This window comes from Anas acuta, chromosome 2 (assembly GCF_963932015.1).
Source record: "Anas acuta chromosome 2, bAnaAcu1.1, whole genome shotgun sequence".
Taxonomy (NCBI): domain Eukaryota; kingdom Metazoa; phylum Chordata; class Aves; order Anseriformes; family Anatidae; genus Anas; species Anas acuta.
The window spans coordinates 83,650,993-83,676,313 of NC_088980.1; the positions used below are offsets into that span (position 1 = coordinate 83,650,993).

General features: G+C 38.6%; 1 protein-coding gene across 2 annotated transcripts in view; it reads right to left on the reverse strand.

Annotated features, from left to right (window-relative positions):
• Positions 1 to 8,945: 8,945 nt before the first annotated feature.
• The window catches only part of MARCHF6 (membrane associated ring-CH-type finger 6), a 45,658-nt gene continuing 29,282 nt past the window's right edge, over positions 8,946 to 25,321 (reverse strand). For both annotated transcript variants that reach the window (XM_068671006.1, XM_068671005.1), the window contains exons 15-26: positions 25,138 to 25,272; positions 24,547 to 24,666; positions 22,276 to 22,376; positions 21,684 to 21,821; positions 19,977 to 20,178; positions 18,111 to 18,180; positions 16,737 to 16,918; positions 15,484 to 15,618; positions 14,522 to 14,611; positions 12,961 to 13,093; positions 12,096 to 12,231; positions 8,946 to 9,350 (exon numbers count right to left, since the gene is read on the reverse strand). In XM_068671006.1, the coding sequence (XP_068527107.1) occupies positions 9,260 to 9,350; positions 12,096 to 12,231; positions 12,961 to 13,093; positions 14,522 to 14,611; positions 15,484 to 15,618; positions 16,737 to 16,918; positions 18,111 to 18,180; positions 19,977 to 20,178; positions 21,684 to 21,821; positions 22,276 to 22,376; positions 24,547 to 24,666; positions 25,138 to 25,272 (1,533 nt within the window). In that variant the 3' untranslated portion in view covers positions 8,946 to 9,259. The remainder of the gene's footprint in view (positions 9,351 to 12,095; positions 12,232 to 12,960; positions 13,094 to 14,521; positions 14,612 to 15,483; positions 15,619 to 16,736; positions 16,919 to 18,110; positions 18,181 to 19,976; positions 20,179 to 21,683; positions 21,822 to 22,275; positions 22,377 to 24,546; positions 24,667 to 25,137; positions 25,273 to 25,321) is intronic.

Here is a 25,321-nt window from a genome sequence, read left to right on the forward strand (position 1 = left end):
AATGACTTAGCAAAATACAAAACACATATAAATTTAAAATTTCAATTTGTATTACTATATATTTTATGGTTATTCGTGTTTCATTGCATTACTCTGTGGAAATTCAGGAAGTCCAAATAAAATATAAGCACATAAGTATCTTTGTTTTTGCTGATAATATGAGCAGAATAATAGCATGTATGGGGCACAATAACTTATTTATGTTATAGTATCTGTGCCCGTTTTAGATGCAGTTTCAAAATTTTAATAAGTCTACCTGAAGATCTTTTTAAGCCAGAGAGAGCTGCGTGTTAAACATAAAATACTAAATTAAGGATATTAAATGGAGTTATGATGGCCAGAATCGAAATTCTGCTACAGTGACACAGTTATGTTTTTAATAGTGTGTGTGCCCTACATTTTGCAAACAGAGAGAAAAGTGAATGCAATTAGATTTGTTAACTTGAACATCAGTATACACATGATGTGATAAGAAACCGTGTCTTGTTCTCTACAATTCTATGTCGTATTACATATGTGCTTTCACTTTCTCTTTCGAGTCTGCCTGGTGATAAACTCAATAATCCTCCAATAACTATTGCAACTATTGTCCCTCAAATGGTGCTAAGTCAGTTGCCTGTGATGTGTGGATGTTATTTTCAGTGTTTGCAATGAAAATGGGAGATGTTCCCCAAGGATTCTGCAAGTAGTAATGCAGATAAAAATCAGTTTAAATAAATACTGTGGATTCTTTAAATTTTAAGATCATTATAGCTCAAATGCTACAATATGACAAATATTCGATCCTACATAATCTTTCTGCAGTTTAAGACTGTGTCTTGACGGAATAGTTATAAATGTTTGACAGAAGCCGACAACCACCCCAGACCCTTGGTTTTGTTCTCTTCAGGTACTACTCAACTGTGTTCCTGCTTTTAAAACTTTTTTTTTTTTTTGAAATATACTTAGCCTTTACATTTTTTTTTTTTACTTTTTTTTTTTTCTTTTTCCTAGATAGGGAGGAGCAGAGCTTTAGTTTGTCAAATTTCTTGAAGAATTAAAAAAGGCAGTAAATAAGTGATCGATTATCCCAACTAAATGTTTCCAAGGTTTGCATCAGAAGTTTTCAGAGTACTGGTACCACAATACTCTGCTTGTCAAGTATGTCCCCTCTGTGTATGGTCACACTCAGAAATCCACCGTGTGGCTTCATTTTACACCTTCTATTTAATGTTTTGGAAAGCACAAAGAAACAAGTTGGTTTTCCTCCAGGATTTCCTTGTCATATAGCAGGTAGTCTTGTCTTCTGCTACGGCACAACTTGAAGTGACAAGCAAATCCAATTAGCCTGGGCAGAACAAAATGCTCCCACAGGCTTTGTTGCGTCTTGCGTGCCAGTGGGCGCTAAGGTGCAAAGCCCAACGCTGACTTCCCAGAGCTCTGCTAATGCATTGTTTACTCATGAAAAGATCCCAGTTCCTGGGACCTGGAAGTTTCTTAGAGTAGTAGCCCAGCAAAGGAAAATAGGATGTTCTGTACCTGGAGAGGAATAAGCCCATGCAGCAGCACTGGCTGGAAAGCAGCTTGGCAGAGGAGGACGTGGGGGTCCTGGTGGACACCAAGTTGAACACAAGCCAGTAATGTGCCTTTGAAAAAAAAGAAAGCCATCAGGACCCTGGGCTACATCAGGAACAGTGTTGCCAGCAGGTCAAGGGAGATGATGTTCCCTCTACTTAGCAGTGGTGAGGCCCCACCTGGAGCACTGGCTCCTCCCCTGCTCTGCACTACAAGAAGGACATGGACTTCCTGAAGCAAGAGTGAAGTGCAAAGTAATAAAGATTATTAAGGGACGGGAGCGTCTCTCATATGATGAAGGCTGAGAGAGCTGGGATTAATCAGCTTAGAGAAGGATCAGAGGGATCTTGTCAATGTGTATACGTTTGTTTTTGTTTGTTTTTTTTTTTACTGGGAGGGTGAGTGAGCGTTGGAACAGCTTGTCCAGAGCAGTTGTAGAGTCTCCTTCTATGGACATATTCCAAACTTGAGTGGACATGACCTTGAGCAACCTGCTCTAGTTGACCCTGTTTTGAGCAGGGAATTGGGACGAGCTGATATTCAGAGGTCCCGTCCAGACTCAGTAATGCTCTGCTTCTGTGATTCTGTTTGATCTCAGTGTCCAAGGTGCCTTCTTCTATCTTACAGAGACACTCCAAGAGGAGGTGAAGGCTGTGAGGTGCTTCAACACTGCAATAGTAGTATAAGAAATTAGCTATAAAGCCTAGCTTTGGAAATACAGGCTTTTCCTGCATTATATTGAAGAAATAAAAGGCTGGGGACAGCCTCCTTCATGCCTAAGTGCATTGCTCACTGAACTCTGTATGTAAGCTGGTGCAGTTTCAGGTGTTTTCAGTACAGTCATTTGCTATTTGCTGAGTACCAGAGATACAGTTCAAGCTGTCCAGGCACATTTAACAAGTGTATCAGGAACTTCAAATGACACGGAGTCAGGGCAGTGAATGCTACACTAAGAGTTTTTCATCTTTGTGTTCCGTCATGTTTTAGCAATCATTTCATAGACGGCAGTGCCAAGGTTCAATTTTGGTAAAAAAGGATTTTTTTAAAGCGGAAATTGACTGTGGTCTATGTTCTAAACAGCACAAGAGAAATCTTCCACAAGTTGAAAAGCCTAATGCTACGTTGCATGGCATGATTGTTTTCCTGTCATGGCATACCTGCATCATTTCCAAGCAGGGTACACTGGAGAGAAGGAGGCTGAAGGGAGACCTCACCACTCCCTACAATGGCCTGGAAGGAGGTTGGTTGAACCAAGTATGGTATCAATCTCTTTTCTCAGGTGACAAATGGTAGGACGTGAGGAAGCAGCCTCAAGTTGCCCCGGGGGAGGTTTAGATGGGTCTAAGGAAGACTTTCTTCAAGAAAAGGGTGGTAAGGCATTGGGACGGGTTGCCCAGGGAAGCAGTGGAGTTGCCATCCCTGGAGGATTTAAGAAATGTGCGGATGTGGCGCACAGGGACATGGGTTAGTAGTAGACTTGATAGTTAGGTGGATGGTTGGACTTGATGATCTTAAGAGTCTTTTCCAAGCTAAATGAGGCTACGGTTCTCTGATTTCTGTGGTGCCATGGCAGATTCTCAGTGCAACGGAGTTTTTATCTAGCACATTAATGAATGGTTTAATAATAGAGGAAGGGCTCCCGCAGCACTTGAGTGTCAGCAGAGCTTTTATTGACTGCTGGGAGACCTGGCACCACCTGGCTGTGCCTCCCTTGCCCATCTGCAGGCTGTCTGGGTGCTTTGCCCCCTCTCAGCTGCTGTCAGCATGGGGGGCTGCGCCACTCGCAGGGAGCCCGGTGGGTGGCAGGGGGGTAGTGGAGGCCCTGCCCCTGCAGAAACACTGCTGCCAGCGTCTTGTGGCACAGGGAGCCCAGGCACAGGATGAGGAGGGGGCTGGAGGGCAGGCCCTGTGCCCGAGGGGCAGCCTGTCTCTCTGGCAGGCCAAATGGCCAGGGAGAGCCATCCCCAGGAGAGGGGCCCTCTGCCCCCCGACCCTCCTCCTCCTGCCTCGCCTCGTGAGGGCGTCTTTCAGGCCACCGACACCTCTCCCAACACAGCCATGTCTGGCCATGCGTTGGCCACCGTCACAGAGGCTTCCTGATGTCACAGTGGCATCTGCCCCCCGGATTGTGCCGGGCCCTATAAAAGGCCCCTGCGCAGGGCCCGCCACTCGCTGAGCTTCCAGGCCCTCTTACAGCCATCATGAATGGGAGGAAGAGGACCTGGAGCGAAGGCTGCCCACGCCTTCGTGGGTCTAAAGAGGATTCTGTCCTCAATGCAAAGAGAAGGCGGCCACTGCCTTATATAAGGAAGTGGAAGAGGGCCGGCGGTCGTGGCATAGGAGCGGTGCCCGGCGCTGTGGAGCCCATGGAGGTGGATCTGCCTCCGGATGAAGACCTGATGGAGGTGGATCCACCTCCAGATGAGGCAATGGACATCGACGTGCCTGGGCTCCCAGCCGCCAAGATCCATCGACGGCACCGCAGGAGCAGACCACCAGCTCCTTATCCACGGCCCGGCCGCCGTGCCTCATAGCACGGCCATCCTTCCCTTCCCTTCCCTTTCCCCCATCCTCCATCCCCCACCCCCACCTCGTCCAGAGGTGTCATCTCTTCTGCACGGAGGGAGTCTCAAGGAGTGGACGAGAGGGGACTTGGCTTCCTCTGGGATGCTGCACCAGGGCGGCAGAAGGAACCCCTCAGAGAGCCACGGTGGACCTTGGTGCCTGGAGCCCGGCGATGTCTCTGTGTGAGGACAAGAAGGCTGCCCCATGGCTGCTTGAAGAGGAAGCCGCACCTTCCACGGCAAAGCAGAAAGAAGAGCTGCAGATCAAAGCTGTTAGGGAGACAGCTGCTCCTCTGAAGAAGCAGAAGACTTCTCGTCTGCCGGGAAGAGGTGCTGGAGCGCAGCGTCACTGTTCATTCAGAGAAGAACAAAGAAGAGCTTCATTAGGAGGTCCTCCAACACCAGGCAATAAAGAGCAATAAAAAATAAAATAAGAAAGTGATAAAAAATCACAGAGAGCCACTTTCTTCTTTGGGAACAATTTAGCCGAAACCGAGGATTACAGAGTTTAGTCATTTTGCTAGTAGGTAAAAATCCCTTTTGGTAAAGAAGGAAAGAGATCACAAAGACACATTATGAGGGACAGTCATAGGGCCAAGATGCTCAAAATGTTCTAAGTTTTAAAGGCAGTTTTGGGAACAAAATAAAGCTGATAAAACTGTTATAACACAGGGTATAAATACACCCAAGTGTAGCTTCAAGTGAAAGAAGTACTTCAAATTCTTGCCTTAGACACTGAGCACTTTTACCGCTGCACTTTACCAATTACTAAAGGATTTTTACAAGGAAGGGAAGTGTATATATGGACATACTTGGTTTATAGCAGGATCACCTGATTTCATCTTCTAAATTCTTCAGCTTCTTCTTGCTTCCACCACTCCTAATCACAACTAGCCAAAGTATTCTCTATTAAAACTCCACTTCAGTGCAGCAGCATGGTTAAGTTCAGCACATTCATACTGAACTTAACTGAGACCTTTAACCCATTTTTCACATTCTTAACATGTAATGCTGGATATTCACTATCAAGGCTCCAATACAAATTCTATTCAACATAAACAAGTCTCAAGTTTTGCAGTGTTGTGTTTTTGTAAGCAACAAGGAAGCTCTTCCCTCCTGGTAAAACATATTTTCCAGGAGCAGGACCCATCCTTAAGACCAAGTGAGCTAATATTCATCCCGTTAGTAAGGTTAACTCCCACCTTCCAACCTGATGTCAGACAACTCCAAATATGTTCAACTTCTCCTTGTACAGAAGGAAAAAAAAAATAAAGCCTATGCAGCTTTGGCACTGGACAGTAGTCAACAAGCATCAACAGCAAGCAAGCATCTAGGCATCAAAACCGATGTGTACAGCTGTGAAGTCTTGTTGCTGCTCCATCCCCTTATTATTATTGACTTCCAAGCATTGTTTATTTTGGAAAAATATTTGACCTTTGGAAATATCTTCTGAATATACCCATTATTAGGAAACTTTGATTTCAGCATCTCATTTCCCAATTGATGTTGACTTCTAAACAAAGAAATTAAAAGCACAAGCATAGCTTGTCACTGCAATAATCCCAGACTTAATACAATTCTTGTAACTTTGCAATTCTTCAGTTCCAGTTGATCTAATTAATAACTGAGATATCAGAGGAAAAGAGAGCTCTAACTTACCTTGACACTGTAACAATTAATTTATCTGCTTCTGTAGACAGCTTCTATTCCTGCATCCTAAACTTTGTTGTATTATCAAGGCTCAATTCCCTGTTTAATGCTTTTATTACAAATTCTGCCAAGAACCCCTGTCATTGCTTGGATGATACAAAGAATTTACAACCTAGATACCAACAAATGGACAGACAGCGAAGTACAGGGCAGCAACACTGATCAGCCCGCTGGACAGTGGAATCAAGAAGCTACTGTTAGTTGTAAACACAAGGTAAAGGTGTTTTTTTCTTTTTCCTGTTTCTTTTTCCCCAGAATTCTCTGAAGAGTAACAGGGCTGCTGTGAACATTTTTATGAAGACCTTTGCTCACACACAGGGGGGAAGCAAGGGACGAATGCGCTCGACTGAAAAATGATGCAAGCGCTGCAATCTCTGCTGGAGCCTACACCTCGCCGAGGAGGCAGCCGACAGAAAATAGTTACAGGTTCCAGAGGGCCCTCAGAAATGTAAACAAGTAACTTAGGCTTTACCCAGCGGAGAAGGGGTAGTCAAGAGAAAAGATGCAGAGTTCTCACTGTTTTTAATCAATATAAAACATTCTGTGTAAAAACAGTCAAAGCCATGCTGCAATTAACTTCTTTGTTACGCAAGAGATGGCTACAAAGCCATCTGACAAGTCGCGGATAAAGGCTTGTAGACCTAACAGCATTAGACACTCAACACCACAGAGGGGATACAATTAAGCCAGTACACATCTCCAGCCCCCCCCCTTCCAGACCCAAGGTCAGCACAAATTGTGATGAAATCGCACACAGTTTCTCCCCCACTGCACGCTGTGTCACTAGCACAGATGGAAGCCACTGGTACAGAGCCTGTCAGCTGTCCTAGCAACAGCCAGTTCCCTTGCATGCTTGCTATCAAGTTTCTGTCCCAGAAGAGTACACAGCACAGTAAGGCAAACTATTAAAATTTAAAACAATAAATAAAAAGTTACGTCACATTTAGCTCTTGTTCTATACAGCTTTCTTTCCCCAAACACACTTAATGTAAGGAGACAGATGAGATTTTTCTTTGGAATCTTACAAGGGACAGTTTCAGAAATTTCACTCCACGCCCATCATCTATAATGCAGTGCAAAAACAAACAACAGTTTCATTTGAAACCAGCTCTCATTAACAAAGAGCAAGTACAGATAACATAAACCACCACAAAATAGCTACAGTTCACATTACAAGACTGGACCAAGTAATTATTTCTCATGCCATGACCTGTAAAATCAACAGCAATAAGGAACAGCACAAAGGCTTTTTCTTAATAAATTTTAATGTTAAGACCAGTTTGGATAAAAACACAATGTTACAAGAACTGAAAATTCTGCATGATGCACAGTAGTGCTGGCAATATTTGAGTGAGAAGATCTGTTTGGAACTGTTTACAAAAGATTTGTCAAGGACAGAATTGTGGCATAACTAAGGATGGATGTTACCAGTGAATGCAATCTTGTGAAAAATACTTGTCCCACAACGTACGCCACTGTAAATATTCAAATGCAACATTTATGCACATCAAAAATATTCGGGGGTAAATACTCAATTTAGCCGTTAGGCAGCAAAGGTGAATTAGAGAGAAATATTGTGGCTATTTTTCCATGACTTCATTTCACTGGAAAAAGTCCTAATAAATCACTCCAAAACCTAGTATTTATGGGTTCAAAGCTTTCAGGAAAATAATAATTCTGTATAACAGTAGTTTCTGTCCTTATGACCGTGACAGCCCCACCCTCCTGACACTAGGTGCTGATGCATTCAGCTGGTGTGCTCACTGCCTTACAACAGGACAGTACACACACTGGGAAATGCACCACCACCACCAGAGCCTGGACCAAATTAGCGCAGAACACATCAGATCAGAGATGCAACGTTAATAAAAGGAGATGACACGCTCCAAGCACCTGCCAGATTCTCAAGTATTAATTAGATACACATACAGTTAAGTGCAGAATACTGAAGGACAACGTACCAAGTAGCAAATTTAATCATTCCATCGATTTTCCGATTACTGCAATGGATACTTGCATTTCCCCATTTAATCTAAGAAAAGTATTGCAACCGTAGCACTAGATTTGATGGTACTTAAAGCCTTGTGATACTGGTATGTATTTTCTTCAAAACATCTACATTAAAAATTACTGCAAAAGAACTCTAGCTCTATATAGAAATAACACAAACTTGTTTTGGTGGCTCTTGTTTGTGTCCTTGCAAAGAAACCTAACTTTTCTTTGCCTGTTTAATAGCGTATATAATAACATAGATTCCCCTGCCCCAGAGGCAATCAATGGCATGTGATGCATGACTTCCTCAGGGTTACTCCCATAAAAAAATTCATGCTGACCAATTCTGAAAGAATATATATATATTTTTAAATGTAATTGTATAATATAAAATTCACACTGTAATTTGCAACTTAGGTAACTCACAGGAAAGGAGGAACAAAAAAAAAAAAAAGATTTCAAACTCTTTAATTAAAGACCAGGTCAGAATGTTGCTTATACTATGCTCTTTGTTTCTGTGCAAACACATCAGATAAGGTTCATCCCTTCTCTTGAGGTCTGAAAAATTCTACTACTGGTAAGTGGTAAACCTATCTAATTTTCTTGGTACCTTTAAATGCTTCCACCACCTAGCTTCAGTAAGTTTTTACTTACTGCTTCAATTCAGGAAATTCTGATTCCCAAAGCCCCAGAAAACCCCCAAACAAACAGAAAACCCAGCTGAGCCTCAACAAGTACATCTGAATTCTCAGAAAAGGACATCTTTTCTTGATTTAACAGTAACTGTACAATATTACAAACTCAGACACATGAAAAACAATCAGGCAATAGAAAATGTACAACAGCTTTGGTGTTATACAAAATAATAATAAAAAAAAGACTTGACCGCAAGAGACATAGTTCATTCTGTTCTCACCACAGCCACTTCACTGCTGACTGTAAGACAGCTATTTACTTCTGATATTCTCTGTGTGGCCTTTCCATCCATGAAAAATCATACGATCTTACTACAATAAGAACTGTTATGAACACCATAAAGTAAGCTCCAAATTTTATAAAAACATCTTGCCTCTTTGCACTATTGCTTTGTGGCACATTGTTTGTCAACAGAACAACAGTCCAAAATAAAGTGACAACTAGATTTAATAAATTAATATACTTTTTTTCTTTTTAAAGATGTACAATGCACATTCTTTTTAATCCAAGGTTTTAGGGTGTCAGGATGCTTCTATTTACACATATACAGACCTCAGACAGCATTGATAACACCAGAACACACAGATAAGGAACAGTGCCTTAACTGTTATCTGGATGCTACAAACAGAAGCCGAAACACTGCTGAGAGTATTATTGGGAGAGATATCCAAAAGCTGAAGAAAAGTCTATGAAAAAAGGACATGTAAAGGCAAAGGGAAGGTCAAGATGTTTAATATGACCATCTATTCTTGCGAAGACTGAGGTGGAGTTGTTGACGTGCCTTGTTTACCAGACTTCCGTTCGTAATTCACAAGTCGTTGCCCAACAAGGTATCTGAAATTATAATAAAAACAGCAGTAATTTAACAGAAGTTACTACAATTCTGTACCATAAACCCACTCTATCTCCTTTGTTGCAGAAGGAGCTTTCTCATGTCAGTAAAAGTTATTCTAAACGACTCTCCACCCCAACAATTGCCTTCAACAGTCTTCATCTTTGCATCTTTTTTTCCTCAACTTTCAGGTATTTCACAATGGAATACATACCTATTATGGGGTTGTGTTTAGAGCCTTAACTTTGGGAGTCATACGTGTCAAAAATACACAACTCAAATAAGATTTGAAACATATATAAAATGAACGTGTTCAGTATTATTTGTAAAGCCAGTCCCTTTTGCTAGATGATACTTTTATGAACACTTTTGCAGTGTTCACCCAGATGAACAAAACATCTGTAACAACAACTCAATACAAAACCAAATGAGTGTTAATGAGGTTCTAACTCCAGTAAAGAATCTGGCACAATGCAGAAAATGCATCATATGAGTACAAGAGGCTCAGCTCATATATCCAATGAAAAAAGACCTTCGTTGGAAAAAAAAGTAAGTATCGTAAATGAAGATCTTTTACCATGGCTCAATCCTTCTTAAAGGGAGAGAAAATATTCTCATGGTATTTCAGGTCAGGGTTGGGCCTAAGGGCTGTACGATTATTTTATTAAATTCTGTTTCCACATCACATTGCCTCATCAACTTAACAGATTTCATCTTTCACATTATTCCTTACCTCCTCTATATCATTTCATACATCTACTTTTTGCCATCTAAATTCTTTTATGTGCTTCCTATTTGTCTGTTGGTTCTACGTGTAAAAGAACCATACGCTCCCATGAATTTGCCAACTGAAACTTACTGTTTCCTTTAGCACCTTTTCCCACTTTAACATAATCAAACCACGACATATTGTTTGCACATTGAAGAACGTCACAAAATTTGTATATTCTTTTGAAATTTGTTATGTAAAAGACGTAACTAAGCATATTTCTAGACTATAAACCTCTACAGGTTAGCATGACTATGCCTGCTTTGCGTACTGTAATCATAATCAGATCATTAACTTATGTTACACAACCTTCTTGTCTACAAGGGTGGCTACAATACTTTCCTTGATAAGTTCATTTAATATCAAAGTAATTTACACTTAGATATTTTCACAGGTTTGTAGGCTACAAGAAAGCAACTTGCAATATTAATTCAAGTTGCAATTCAATATGCGTTCTGCGTAAAATATATTAACATTTAGCTGAGAGCACATTTGTAAAAAATATATATATATATATATACAAGTAAAGGCATGTTGGGAACAAAGATTTAAAATGCATGATAAAATTCAAGGTACTAAAATATACATTGAGCAGCCTAGGGTTTAATTTTAGTAAAATCTCTTCTAATATTTATAGATTTTATTAATTGTACATTTACACCACACACTTTTAATGTATCAGTAACTTCAGAACATTTAAGCTTCAAATAAGTTCATTTTAGATTTGACTCTTTTTGTAGACAGTGGAAAGCAAATCCGTTGTATGGCAACTCAGGACATGAACATGTAACACATTTATTCCTTTTTTATAGAAAAAAAGAGCAAAACAAAACTAAGAAAGCTAGTTGCTGGGGTTTAAAACTATTTTTTCCAAATAACCCCCAAAGCAGTGGAACTGCACACTGCACTAATTAGGAAGGGACATAAAATAAAATGTCATAAGAAAAAGGCCCTATGAAGTATGCGTGCTCATACTTGTATGTACGAGAAACATGATGGAAACAAAAGTTCTAGTACTCAACAGTTAAAAGTGAGAAAACAACATGCCTGCCGAAAAAAAAAAGGGGGACATTTAATTTCTCGTTGCTTTCAACTTCAGAAAAATGTTAAGATAAGATGCATAAAAATGTAATGTAGAAACAGAATGGAGTAGGTTAGCAACTTAAAAATGGAATTGTCTAGAATAGAAAAAAGTTACAGAATAATTTGATCAGTTAGTTGCACTCAAATCTAAAAAACTAAATCATATTTATTCCAAAATGCTTTGGAACAGATCCTTTGTAACACCTGATGCATTACTGATCAACTTCAAGAAGAAATGGCATGTTTTTAAATGACTGGAGAACAACAAGCATTTTAAACATGGGTAATAAGGATAACAACAAAAGCTTAGAAACTATTCAGGCTAACCAGAAAAACAACGGGAAAATAATAGTTTTTATCATGCATCTGAGTAATGCAGAGTAATAATTAGTAAAATCATCACGAAAGTGTGCAAAATTTGGTAAAGAAACTATCCATTCACCTGAACTTTAACAGGTTAATTGGACTAACAATTAGAAAGAATAAGAAAAAACATTATGCAGAAAATGCTGAAGAAACGGTTATAAGCAGCAGATGGATGTAAGATTTTACTTCCAAATATGTAACAAGTTTTTACACTCACTTGCCCTTCAAGGCTTAGAGAGGAGACAGACAAGCAACCAGCATCAAAAAAAAAAAAAAAAACAACCTTCAAGTTAGACATCAGGGAGTATCTTCCATTTACAAAGAGAGCTTGTTCCTTTGCTTGTCTGCCTGAAGAACAGGTAAAACACTTGCCAAGACAAGAACACTTTACTGTCTGCCTTGGAAAGTCACTTGTCTAAAAAACTTCTTAAAATCACTTTTAGCCCTAAGTCTCTAAATTCAATCTCAGGTTGTTATCATTAAAGTGGGTAAATTAAAAGCCCCTAACAAAAACATACTACATACTCACTTGTCATTTTTAATATGTTCATAAAGGCGCTTGAACTGACGGACTTGGAAGGAGAGGATTCCCATCAAAACCACCACCATGAGCAGAAAAGGGTAAATTCGACGCTGAACTAGGTTTTGCATTTCAGCAGTAACTCCTACAAAAGAAAATACAACCCTCACACAATCTGGCATTGCTGAAGGTAACGTATTCCTGCTTTGGCTTTTTGTTATACTGTAACTTCAGTGGTAGGGCAGTGAAGTAACACGTCCACATATCCCAGATACCCAACATGACAACTGTCTGTCCTGGTCATCATAAGCATTACAGCAGAAAGCTTTCCGTTAATACAGTGAAAATCCCCAGCAAACAGTGGCCCTCATCAGCTTTTCTTCCTTATTGACTTTTGTGTACCTCGTATCAACAAGTTGACACTGTAGAAGTATGCATTCAAATTTCACTTTTCACTTTTCTAACCTTCCTTCAAAATGTGACAAGTCAGAAAAGATGTCCTCAGCTCAGTTATAGCTCTTAGAGAAAGAATAAAATTAAAGGTTGACTGTCAAAGGAAACTAATAAAACATCCCTTTCCCAAGCCACCTAGATACCAACATTTCTGCAGTTAGATATTATTTAATCCCATACTTTTGATGTATTCTGCGTGTTAGGAAGCCAGTCAGAATAACATACTTAATTTCTCAAACAATAAAAAAAGCCGCCAGACTTAAGATGACAGAAACCCTTAAGCATTTACATTTGCTGGCAGAATAGCGTTGGCTCTTTTGTTTGTTTAAATAACCTAGAGCTTGATGTTTTATTTCCACGGAAACGTTTTCCTTGCCCTACAGCATCAGAAGACAATCAGGCATTCACGATGTATACATACCTAACAAAGGTACCACCCCAGAAGCTATGATGTATGGTACACACAGGGAAAGTAACAGAACAGAGATCGCGGGTGCTGCCAGTTTACAGATTATGAATTGCAAATCAATGTTGCGAATCCCATTTGCATATACCTAAGAAGAACAAGATAGAAATAGAACGGATCAGTCAAGACAGCCACACCTTGTGCTTACAGTAGTAAGGTTTTACACAACTTTCCTCATGAGATGCAAACAATATTCCCAACGTGAAGAAAACCATGACAGTCAGAGTTGAGAGAAAACAAAAAAGCCAATCTATACCATGAGTGTCTCAGGAAATCATTTGAATAGTTCCCTGGAGAATAACAATCTGAAATAATTTTGGGATTTGGTTGCAGCAGTGTAAAAGACCACCCAAAAGATTATTAAACAGAGCTGTGGAATGGCGGTTTTGTCTGTGACCTGGGATTGCTTTGTGCTGTTAACTGTGCTGAAAGATCCTGTGGCTGCTAATAGAGCAAACCTATTAAATTTGGCAACAGAGGCCAAAAATAAGAGGTTCTAAAGTATTCTTGGATGTATGTACTCAGTTGGGCAGACCAGAGCCTCTGCTTGTGAAGACAGCATCTCCCCAACTCCTGGGTTTCTGTAATTATGGCTAGGAGCTGATGTCTGAACATGACTAGACTCATCATGGGAAACGATCATTTTCAAACAGCTACCACACAGAGCAAGACAAGGGCCTCTGTCCCACAGCTTAGGTGTAATTATTTCTAAGGATGGCTCAGAAGAGCACGTGTATAACAAACAGGCCCAAAAAAAGCATTTGAAATGAAAGGAGCTGTGCCATAAAGCAAGAGGTACTCAGAGAATTAAGGCTACATTTCTACAGTGTGACATCTAAAATGATCAGCAAGTGGTTCTACAACTGGGACTCTGGGCTACATCTAATGAAGACAGGACCCTTTTGTACAGAGGTCAAGACTTGCACCATGGCCATTACATTTGATGCAGGGTTGAAAAGTTATTTTCCAAGAAACAAGTGAGATACCTTATTGAGGCAAGTGTAGAACTCAGAGGTTACACACAGGGAAAAATTACTTGTGCCAAAAAAAGCAACAAGCTGTGCAACTCGTAACCACTCACACCAACTTACTCAAAGGGGAAAGGCAACACTATCTTTCAGATCTTTGTGTATGCATGAGGGAGTCTCTACAGCTCCAGTGACCGCAGAGATTTTGTTTTTAAGCAGTGAACATTATGTATATCCCCGATATGAACACACGTGAATTCATCTGAAGAATTGTTTCTCACTTTAACAAAAACCTGATAAGCTGCATATACGTACACACAGCATTTTCTTGATTTTCAGTTTCTGAGGTTTATTTTTATTCTTATGTGTACCATAATGGACTTGGATTTGCAATTTAAAGGAATTCTGCAAGACTAGTTGAGTTTTACTCAGTTATTCAAATTACTCAATTACTACAACAGTAATTTTAATTTTCTGACTCACACATTCAAAAAAACATCTGTCAAAACATACTCTACAGGTAATTCACATTGACATTTTTTTCTTACCTGTTCAATAACAGTTTTCAGCCACCACTGAGGACCCATCAGAGTTATGGCTGCGATTATTTTGGCATGCAGAACTCCAAGAGCCCAGTCCTAATTTAATAAAAATGGGTTAGTTAGCATTAACAACTTTTTAAATACTTTGATGACTGAAAGGTTTTATAGTAACTTCTTAATATTACTTGGAAATGAAAAAATTACTTTCTATTTACAGAGGTATTTGTTTGAAAGAGGCATCATCTTTTGCCATCTCCTAAGAAAGACAGGACACTCACCCTCACTTAACATCTATAAAATACTCAGCTCCCTGGAACTGGGAAAATCAGCTTCTGCTAGTAACTAGAAAATTAAAGCCTTACACTTACAGCAACAGACTAACATTTTGGTACAAACTAATTAGCATTGGTAACATTTACCTAGAAATAAGTTAGGAATTTTGTTCACTGGGCACAACTGAAAGAAGACCAGCTCTATCCTCTTGACACCCTCCCCTCAGATATTAATATATATTAATGCAGTCTCCCCTCAGTTTCATTCATATTGCACACCATTACTGAATTAAAATTCTTTATTAAAAAAAAAAAAAAGGCAACTGAACCTCTTGCTGCATAACTACAGGTAGAAAGCTTTCCAAAAAGCTCAGACAGAATACGTGCATCTGTGCATATAGAAACATAGCTATACTAACTTCTGTATGTAACTTGGTGTCTGTCTGATCACTGACATGCAAACACCCTCTGAAGTCATCTCATAAAGTTCATCTTCTCATACTTAGATTACTAGACCTATCTGTCTGGTTTAAGTAATTCTTGCATCCAGATTGGCTATCTTCTCTCTTCTACTTGGAAACACATTCATGGGAAATACACGGAAGCACTGAAACAATGTGAAACAAGAACTTGGGTAGCCCTTAATCTGAAGTCAAGAAATGGATCAATAGCAGCAGAAGAATGAGAGCAACTGACCTGCCAGGGATAGAAGAGAGGTGTTTGATCCAAAGGAACTCTCAAAGGTGCGACAATGACCAGTTCAAACAGAAGACCAAGCAAAAGTGGAACCACACCTGCTAGCAGTATAGCCACTATTAATGTCTTCATTATCTAAAACATTCAAAACATACAATTAGTATGTTTGTCATGATGTGTTATTTTTAAATCTTCAAAACGTAAACTGAACTACAAAACCAGATAAAACTGGAGAAAAAAAACACTACAGACTTCTAATTCACATATACAGAGACACCCATAAAAGCAATTATAAACATAAAAGATCTGCAACAAAAATTTTCAGAACCAGGTCCTATTCTAAGCCCTCTCCAGAAAAAGACATGACTGCACCTATTACTATCCATATAGTTTTAAACCACAGACTTGCATTTTATCAGGAAGGAATACCATCCAATGGCATTATTACGTTGTACTTTTCCAAGACATTTACAAGAATGTAGAAGAACATACATGTTTTCCAAGCATTTAGAAGAATCTTTCCAAAACTACAGATTTTTCTCCAGTTAAAACCCAATCTTACAAGTTCATCCATAATGGAATATATCTAACTTAAGCAAAAGAATTAGTAACAATAACATGCCTGAATATTTCTTCATTCTAGAATTCTCTCTTAATTTACATATGTCACCCAAAAATCAGATACAAAACTAGTATGACCTAATTAAGATGTTCAGATTAAGGAACGGGTAGAATATTACACAAGAACTATATTACGCAATAACTCCTGAAAATAAAAGGATTTTTTCTATAAAATTCTTAATCTGAACAACACTCTGGAAGATTAGACAGATTATAAAGATCTTTCTGAAAACATGCACCAAGTTACTTTTCAGAGACATATTATCTGTTATTTTACTGTTTTGGGTTGTTTGTTTGACAACATTGAGTTACTAATGAAGCAACGGTTAATCTTCCAGGTGCATGTGAAAATGTCAATATATTTGAGGACACATCACATATGGGATAATATGCAACATACTCACTTTTACAGGAACAAAGAAAGACATGAACAAACATATATGCAAATCATGTACACTGCTTAACATTTCCAAAAGTTAGCCCATGCAATGGGAATGTAACCTGCACGAGCTTCAAGAAAGAAAATATAGTACATTACAGGGCAAAATTGGCAAGGAAAATTTGAACAATTATGTAATCTACTTTTTTTTTTTCCCCTTGATACTTCAGTAGAAATATTTCATAAGACTCACCATGAGAGACCACTCTTTGACCTTCTGAAAAATGACTCTACGGCCCTGTGGCATCCAGGCTACCAGCACGGTCACTGCTCGGATGGTAAGCCAGCAGACATAAAGACCACAAGCAGCTGTGTACAGTTCGTGGATTTTGGCGGTGCCCGTCCAAAATGACATTAACCATCGCCCAGCAAATACTGAAAACACAAACGCTTTTAAGTACTTTTGATATATTAAGGAAGGATGCCTATAAAAATACTTATCAAATTTATTGCTAATTATCAATCCACAAATAGTTTTTAGCATTACATGGTGTTTTGGTACTATACCCATAAAGCATGAACGTGCAAAGCCCTACAGAAATAACCATGTAGATGATGCCGAATACATACATACGATATTTTCTTCTAAAATTTCATTACCCCAACGATGTCACCTGACCTAGCACAAAACAAAGCACTGAATGTTGTGCTATTCAGAACCTAAATAGCAATCTTCAGAACTTCAAAGGCAGTAATGGATCACTGCATAAGCTTGAACTGAAATCTTATGGGTGATGTTTAGCCTATCTCACTGCCTCACGTTATTTGGTTATTCTTAAGGTTTACTAACAGGTTTTCTGAAGCACTCTAATGAAACGGCAAGGCACATTTGCTGTTTCATTTTTTAAATAGGGTTTCTATTCACTAATACTACCACGGAATTACTTTTATGTAATGTTATTCAAACCACTACAAAATTTAGAACTCACACCTCAATATATTATTGACTTTAGGATCACTAATAAAAGGAGGTAAAAGTTACATGGTACTATGGTAGCCAGATTTAAGAGAATTCCAACAAATTTACATGTCTTATGTTGTTCCAAATTATTTATAACAACTATGAAATACTTTTGACTTGGTTAAAACTGCTTCTTCATACACATTTAGAAGCAGCACATATATTATTTAAAAGTCTCCTAGTGACCTGTCCTGGCAACACTTTCAGAAATATTTAATTAAGATACTGTAGGAAGCCAGGTAACAGCCTATTTATTTCCCTTTTCTAAATGGCAAAGCAAACGCAAGGGGTATCAATTCTGTTTTTCTCACAATTTTACTACAAAGAGTCTCAACACTTGGAGCTCTCCAATAAAAAATACAAAACAAAAAATATAACTAAATAAAGTAAATGTTGATCTCTTCTCTACTGAGTTGTCATTTATGTAAAGGTACTAACTCTATCATTCAAATTCTAGGCTTCTGCAATTTTATGATGTACCTTTCAAAATGAGACATTGTTTCTCCATATTTTCTTCTTTTAACTTTATGGTGTGATTTGGAAGCATCTGCTATTATTGAGCATTAGTCTGCATTTTTCATCACAGTTTTACAAGAACAAACTTACCTGGTAAGGTAAGGCAGATAAGACTAGCAATCAGTAACGTTATGCACATGAAAACAATCAAAAGAAATATCTGAAAGAAGAAAGAGAAAAACTATTTATAAGAAAGAAGTCTGCAAAGAACAACTTAAAATGTTAGACACAGAAAAGTACACCAGATAAACAGAAAATCTTTGACAGCTGAACAAGTAACTGCTTAGTTATCATCATCAGTTCAACGTCAGCATCCCAAATTACTGAAAACTTATACTATGCAATGATTTCAAAGGGCGATGATTTCAGCCCATAGCCTTATCCAGAAAAGCATCCACAAAAACAGCAAAACAAACAAGCAACAACAAAAAAAATACAAAGGCACTTAGAGAAAGGAGGACTTTCCAAGCCTCTGGTTTAACACACCTGTTCCCCTTGAAAGTAGCATATCCACACTACAGCTCTTGTGTATTAGCAGGTCACAAAAGATATGACTGCTCTCTAATTGCCTCCTTAGCAGCCAAACTAAATTCAATCAACCTGTCCATCATCCCAGCAACTTTGTATGAACTTTACTCAAACTCAAAATGTTACAAGCAACATAGTTTCTTTAAAAATAACACCATAATCTTATCTGAATCTTCAAATGTGTCTAACCAACACCTTGTATGTATGCATCAATTTTCATCTGGACCACTTTACTGATCAGCATATCAAGAAGGGAAGAAAGGAGCAGTTGACATAGAAGTAAGACTGGGACCACTCCTTTCAGTAAGAACAACGTATTTATGCTAGATTAAATTGGTCTGAGTCAAAAGCATGCCTTGTCTTCCTGGTAGGACTGAACAGGTATGGCAGCATCTCCTATGTGAGGGGCAAATTCATTCTGTTTCCCTAGTCCTTTCATCCCTGAGTTACTGCCTCCCACTGTTCTTTCTGCAACAGTGGGAAGTGTTGTAGCTCATGCTCTCCTGCAGAGAGACATTTCAAAGAGTAAAAATAGCAGTGGAGGGAATTAAAAAAAAAAAAAGCCCCGACTTAGAACAGGCACAGACTTAACTGTTGTTAAGTCCTGAAATCCTTCCAGATTTGCTTTCAGTTCTACTTAGTTGAGTCTTACAGAAAAACATACAAACAAACAAAAAACCCCTTTCCTTTGTACACTGTTGTGAGATTTCTTTTAGCTTAAGCATTTTAAGGAAACTTCAGAGGCCAACAGTGCACTGCTCTAACTTCAGCCACTATTTCCACCCTTGAGCTGTATCTGAAACCATGGTAAATGAGCTCTCCTGAAATTTACATTTGATTAACTCAGTCAGAGTTCTGGTAAAACCAAAACGATTTATCTAGTTTGACTTGCATATTATTTTAGAATGTCAAGTATTTGCCAAGAAGCTTCTCCTTTGTAGTAGCAGACATTTAGAACTTTAAAGTACTTTAACACCTTTCTGTTTAATACAGACACAACAGAAGTTTTCCATTGAACTTTATAACAAAGGAAAGGAGTTTAGAACACGCTTCAGCTACAGGACTGAAGTACACTCTCTCGAAAGCTATGCCTTGTTACTGATTTTCCTGAGGCACCTGTTTGCTGGAGTTTATTACACCATTACTCCATTACTAATCAGGAGGAAAATAAGACATGAAGTTCAATAAAATACACAATAGTAAGTGCAGCATCTATAAATAAAATAGTAATTGAAGGTCGCATTATAAAGCTGAAAAAAGCTGCACGTGAGAATATAATGAAAAGTCTAAAACTCAAGAAGTTGCAAACTGTACAGAACACAAAACGTCACGTTGACTTCTGAGAACGTGTGGGCTAAATCTTTAAAAAAATTAAAATCCACAGCTATTTTTCAAATGCCCTTCTCTTAATCTGTTAGATATACCTACCCTGAGTGGGAATTTTAAAGGCCTGCGATAAGGCTGGAAACCCACGGGTCCTCCTTGCTGAAGTATGGCTTGATGGGCTGCATGAAGACCCTCTCCCACAACCGGAATGGCATTGTTATTGCGAGCATGCTGGTTGTTTGGCTGCTGGTTCGCATTGTTTTCATTTTCTTCTTGGTCACCAAGTAGGTAAGAATGGAGGTCTCTGCAACAACCAAAATCTTAGTTTTGTCCTGTTTGATATGAATGAAAATCTTACGGATGCATAAATGCCATATATGTACTCCGAATGAGTACAGAACTTATAGAGGAGTACTGGCAGAATCTTGAAAAAGTAAAATAAACCATTTTCTGATGAACTACTCCATGTCTTCTTAAACACAGACTGTGGAAGGAAAATGCCAGTGCGGATGCAGATTAGAACAGTGGAAATATAGTCAAAGATCACTCATGTTTGCTTTAAAACATAACCTGGCATTAAAGTTCTGCATATAAAAGGGAAATTGCATCAATATTCCCATTCATGTAAGCAGACAGTTCAACTAAGATTTTATTTTGCTGCTACTAAGCTCTACTGGAAACAATTGCCTTCAAACCTCAACTGTACAGGGACAAAACTGCTTTACCATAGACACATTTACACTAGAATCTTTCAAGATTCCAAACCATTCAAAACCCGTTCACAACTTTCTAAGAACATCAGCTCCAGAACCAGTCTGTCTATTTAAAACACATTCTATTCATATTCCCTGCATACCTCGTTAGCAAATAGATCTTGAATGTTTAGAAGTTAACTTTCCTCAGCTGCAGCAGAATTTTTATAGCAGTGAGATGCATGCAGATATTCTAATACCAGACAATGAAAGCATTTTCACAGCACTGCTTGCTTTTCAGTAAAACCCGAGTAAAGAATTTTAATCTTTGCTCAACTATAATTGCTACAGAAATATTTTGCAGTTGTTCTTAGCAACTGTGATAGTGAAGAGAGCAAACCCATTTCTATCATATCTGCATTTCTCTTCTTCCGTCACGTTTAAATACTATAAAAACACTGATAAATGCGTTCCAAGAGTAACTCTCCAAAATACAAACTAAGAATGTGGTGGTGACAGTTTCAGGTCCTTATGAGAAGTTGAAAAAATACACTGGACTACAATGGAGTAAAAAGTCTTTCTCATTCATTTTCTTAGAGTCTCAGACAGCTTAGACTTGGTAAGAGAATGCCAGTCTACTCTGAAGTTAAATTAAAAAAAATATAGCAACAAAATCAACTTTTTCTTTCTTGACTACAACATGAATTCAAAAATCACTTCAGGTACATGAAGTCTGGCTTGCAGTCAAAATTAAAGAACCTCATTTTGTGCATTTACTCATTTACTTCGCGTTACAAAGACACACTTCTAGTTGTCTTTTGAGAGAGTGATATCTACCTTTAAAACACGTAATTTTAAGGTATCAGCATCTTCAGCTTAATATTTAACAGAGTTAACAACCTGTTAGTCAGACTTTTTTTTTTTTAACTAGTACCTACATAGGAAGTTACTATACATTTTTTTTGTTGTTTGTTTGTTTTTAAATTAGATATCTATCTATAAAACAATCGTTAAAGCTACTTGTTGGGATATTTCTCTTGAAAGCATGCTGCCTTCATTTGAAAAACGGCTAAGCTGGACGCAAGGCTTGGAGTTGATTTTGGCTTTCTGCACTTACAGCAAGTATCCAGCAGTAACAGTCCATGCTCGTACGAGGCCTTTCAACCATTGTCTTGTGTGCCCTTGCTCTAGCAAAGCTGGGAGCACCACCTGAAGCAAAAGGAGCTCTAGGGAAAGTTCACTTACTGGAGCATCACTAGAAACAACAGGAAGAGCAGGAAATCAAACACAGGCAACATTCTGTTAGTAATCTGTTACACTAAATTATACTAACAATAATATAACAATAACCTTGTCATTAAAAATAAATGCAGTTACAGACATTCTTTTACTCATAATCAGGTATGAACATGAAAAACAAACACACTAACCTCCCTATGAAAAAGTTTAAGAGAAAGCTGTTTTGAAGGAATACAGAAAGTAAACAGTTGTCATTATGGAGATAACCCAAAATGCCTGCTGTTTTTCTTAACAGCTTTTTGACAAGTTATACTGTGTATCCACATGGTTTGACATTTTACTTTTCTAGAACAGTTTGGTTTAGCTGTGAAAAAATGTCACATTAATGCTCAAAGAGCTCAAAAGAGCAAATACATTTTTTCTAGTTACATGGGCATTGAGAAAACATCTTTCTGAAACGAAATACGTACCTGTAGAGCATAACATTATATGGAAGAAAGTTAGGCAGAAGATACTTAATAATGCGTATAGGAAGCCAGAGCATGAGCAGTACAATTGATCCAAAGACAATCTGCAACAAGGAAGTTAACCAGTTAGTTTGAGTAGCAGATTCAACCAACCCTCTGCTGCCCACCCTGGGCTAACTGCCCATCATCCACCCAGCCGCTAGTTCATTCCCCTCTCCTGCTGCATGGGGAGAAAACCAAAGGAAGGAAAGAAGGCTTGTGGATTGAGATAACCACAATAATAGAGAGAGCAGAAGCTGCACGTGCAAGTGAAATAAAAAGAAGAATCCATTCACCGCTGCCCATCAGCAGGCACATGTTTAGCTACCTCCTGGAAAGCAGGGCACATGCTCAAGAAGACAAATGCCATAACCATGAACTCTGCCTTTCTTCCTCCTTTCCTTGAGCTTTTATTACGGAGCACGAGCCATACAGCATGGAATATCATCCCTTTGTCAGTGTGGGTCAGCTGTTCCAGGTTTATCTCCCTCTCCTAAAACCCTACCCACACTCAGCTTACTTGCTGGAAGGTTGAGGGAACAGGGCAGAGAGGAAAGGGAAAACCCCGATTCTGTGCAAGCAGTGTTCAAGTGTAACACACCAGTGTTTGTGGCTATAACACTTTCAGCCACAAATCCAAACTGTAGGAGGACGTGGACTGCTCTGAAGAAACATCAACTCCACCCCAGGCAGACCAAATACACTGCATTTTGTGGTGAACAGCTTCGAGCACCAAACAGGATTTTGGCTCAATAAGCACTGACAGAATAATGTTGAACAGTTCTAGTTTCTTTCCCCTTCAACATCAGGATTATGAATTTTGGATTTCTCTTTTCCTAGCAGCTGGGTTTTCAAGCAACTTGTAAAAAATCAAAATTCTTTTTGAGGTTTCATTTTCTCAACTAGATGAAAGATCAAAGCATGGGGGGGAAGAGGGAAGTATGGAAACCACACGCTTTTATAAATTCCACTTCCTTAAGGAACCAAATTAAAAATTAATTATTTTTAAATACATTCTTACACACAAATGTAAATTGTAATCTTACAAAAATGCCACTAGAAAATAAAAATTCAGCAAGTATTGCATACTTAATATGCAAGGAAGAAATCAAATCCTGTTCTTTAAACTTAATAGTTCATGTTCTACACAAAAACCTCCTTAAAAACACTGAAAAAGAAACAACCTGGAAGGTCTGATGTTTTTTGAAATGGCAACCTGTAAACGATCACCGTCCTGAGCCTCATATTCCAGCATGAAGCCAGCAAAAATTCTTGAATTAATTAGCTAAGCAAACCGTAAGCTGAAGTTCAAGTAACAGCCAGTTCCAATGCAGTCACAGAATGTATGTTTAAGACCTCTGGGAACAAGCAGATGCCTGCCAATATTTGTGCCACTTGCTGTGACACAATGTTTAATGGAACTAGAATATTGTGGTTATCTACAAAGGAAATATTTTTAAAGGCAAACAGGTCAACTCCTCTAATGTTCTGACAGGCTCTCTAACAGAGAGTGCTAAGATCTCTCTATGAGCTTTCACTGCTCACAGCACTTCAGGTGCATGTAATGCTGCGTGTTAAAGAACTGTTTCCAGTACACCGGTTTTCACAGTTCACAGGACATTATTTTAAAGATAGCCTGAGACACTTCCCTCTATTGCCCTGCTAAGCAGACTTCACACAAACGAACTTAAAGGAAATCACAAAAAAATTCATCGATTCCAGTATCATAGAATGGTATCTGCAAACAGACACCACTGGCTACATCAGTGCAATTCAACACATAACCTAACCAGTAAGTTACTCTACCCTTTCTGCACCGCTTTAGCTGAATCAGACCAAAAATGTTTACTGCAATTACTGGGAGCATCGTGAAGCAGTTAAGTGATTTACAATATCCATAATAATAAACACTTGTTGGCTGAATACACAAACATTTGCTGCAATTTTGTGTAAAGGGAAGATATTCAAGAATAATTTGTTTTGGAAGGAACCTCTAAAGTAAACTAGTCTGACCCTCTACTCAGAGCAAACCCAACTGCATCAGGATTCTCAGATCCTTATCCAGTTGAGTTTTCATTATCTCAAAAGCTGCAAATTCTGTTGGCAACCAGTTTGAGCTTGATCACCTTCATGGTGAAAATGTTTTTCCTTAAATACGTGGTATTGTATATGCGAGTTAAAAGTAGCAGACGAAGTTTTCTTTCCAAGTACAGAAGTCTGTAAGAAAGTCCTTACCACTGATAATATAAACCTCCTGAGATGTCTATAAATGGGCAAGTGAATCATTTCCTGCACAGGATTAAAGTCCGGATCATTCAAATTCCTGAGAAACCATAAGACACCAGGTCTCAATACCTAAAGTGGGAAATAGAAACCAATCATCAAGGGAAAATTATCTTTGTATTTCATATCATTCATGTTACATTCTAAGTAACTCTGCTACACATTAAAAAAAACAAAAACAGGTGTATAAATGTAACACGGTTCAACCAAATCATATGGAAGAAGAGTAAGGAAAGCATTTTCATAGAGGACTAGAGAAGCAATAATTAATCACAAGCTTCGCCTTCAAGTGTTAATATTTAACAATTGAAATGCATTCAGATTCACTGAAGCTCCCATTTTTGAAGACTCTGTAATCTGAAAACATTGAATACTCTGTCATAATTTTCTAGTGCAGTAGGAATCACTGCTGCCATTTTCAAACAAAACTGAAATCCACAGAGAACACAATAGCAGCAATACCCAGTTGCAAAAGATCTAACAGCTCAACATGCTAGCGTCTCTAACTAATGTTGCCTAACAATTTTGTCCTTATAGACTTACCTCTCTCAGTAGAAGAATGAAGGACGCAAAATAGAAGACGTAAACCATTCCAACTAACCAGTGCAGGAACATTGTGGTACCTGGCGCAGACTGAAAGCTCAATTCTCTGTCTTTCAGAGTGGCATCAAACATTTCCTAAAAGGTAAGTAATAAACAAATATAAATAAAATTTGGCAAACTTCTA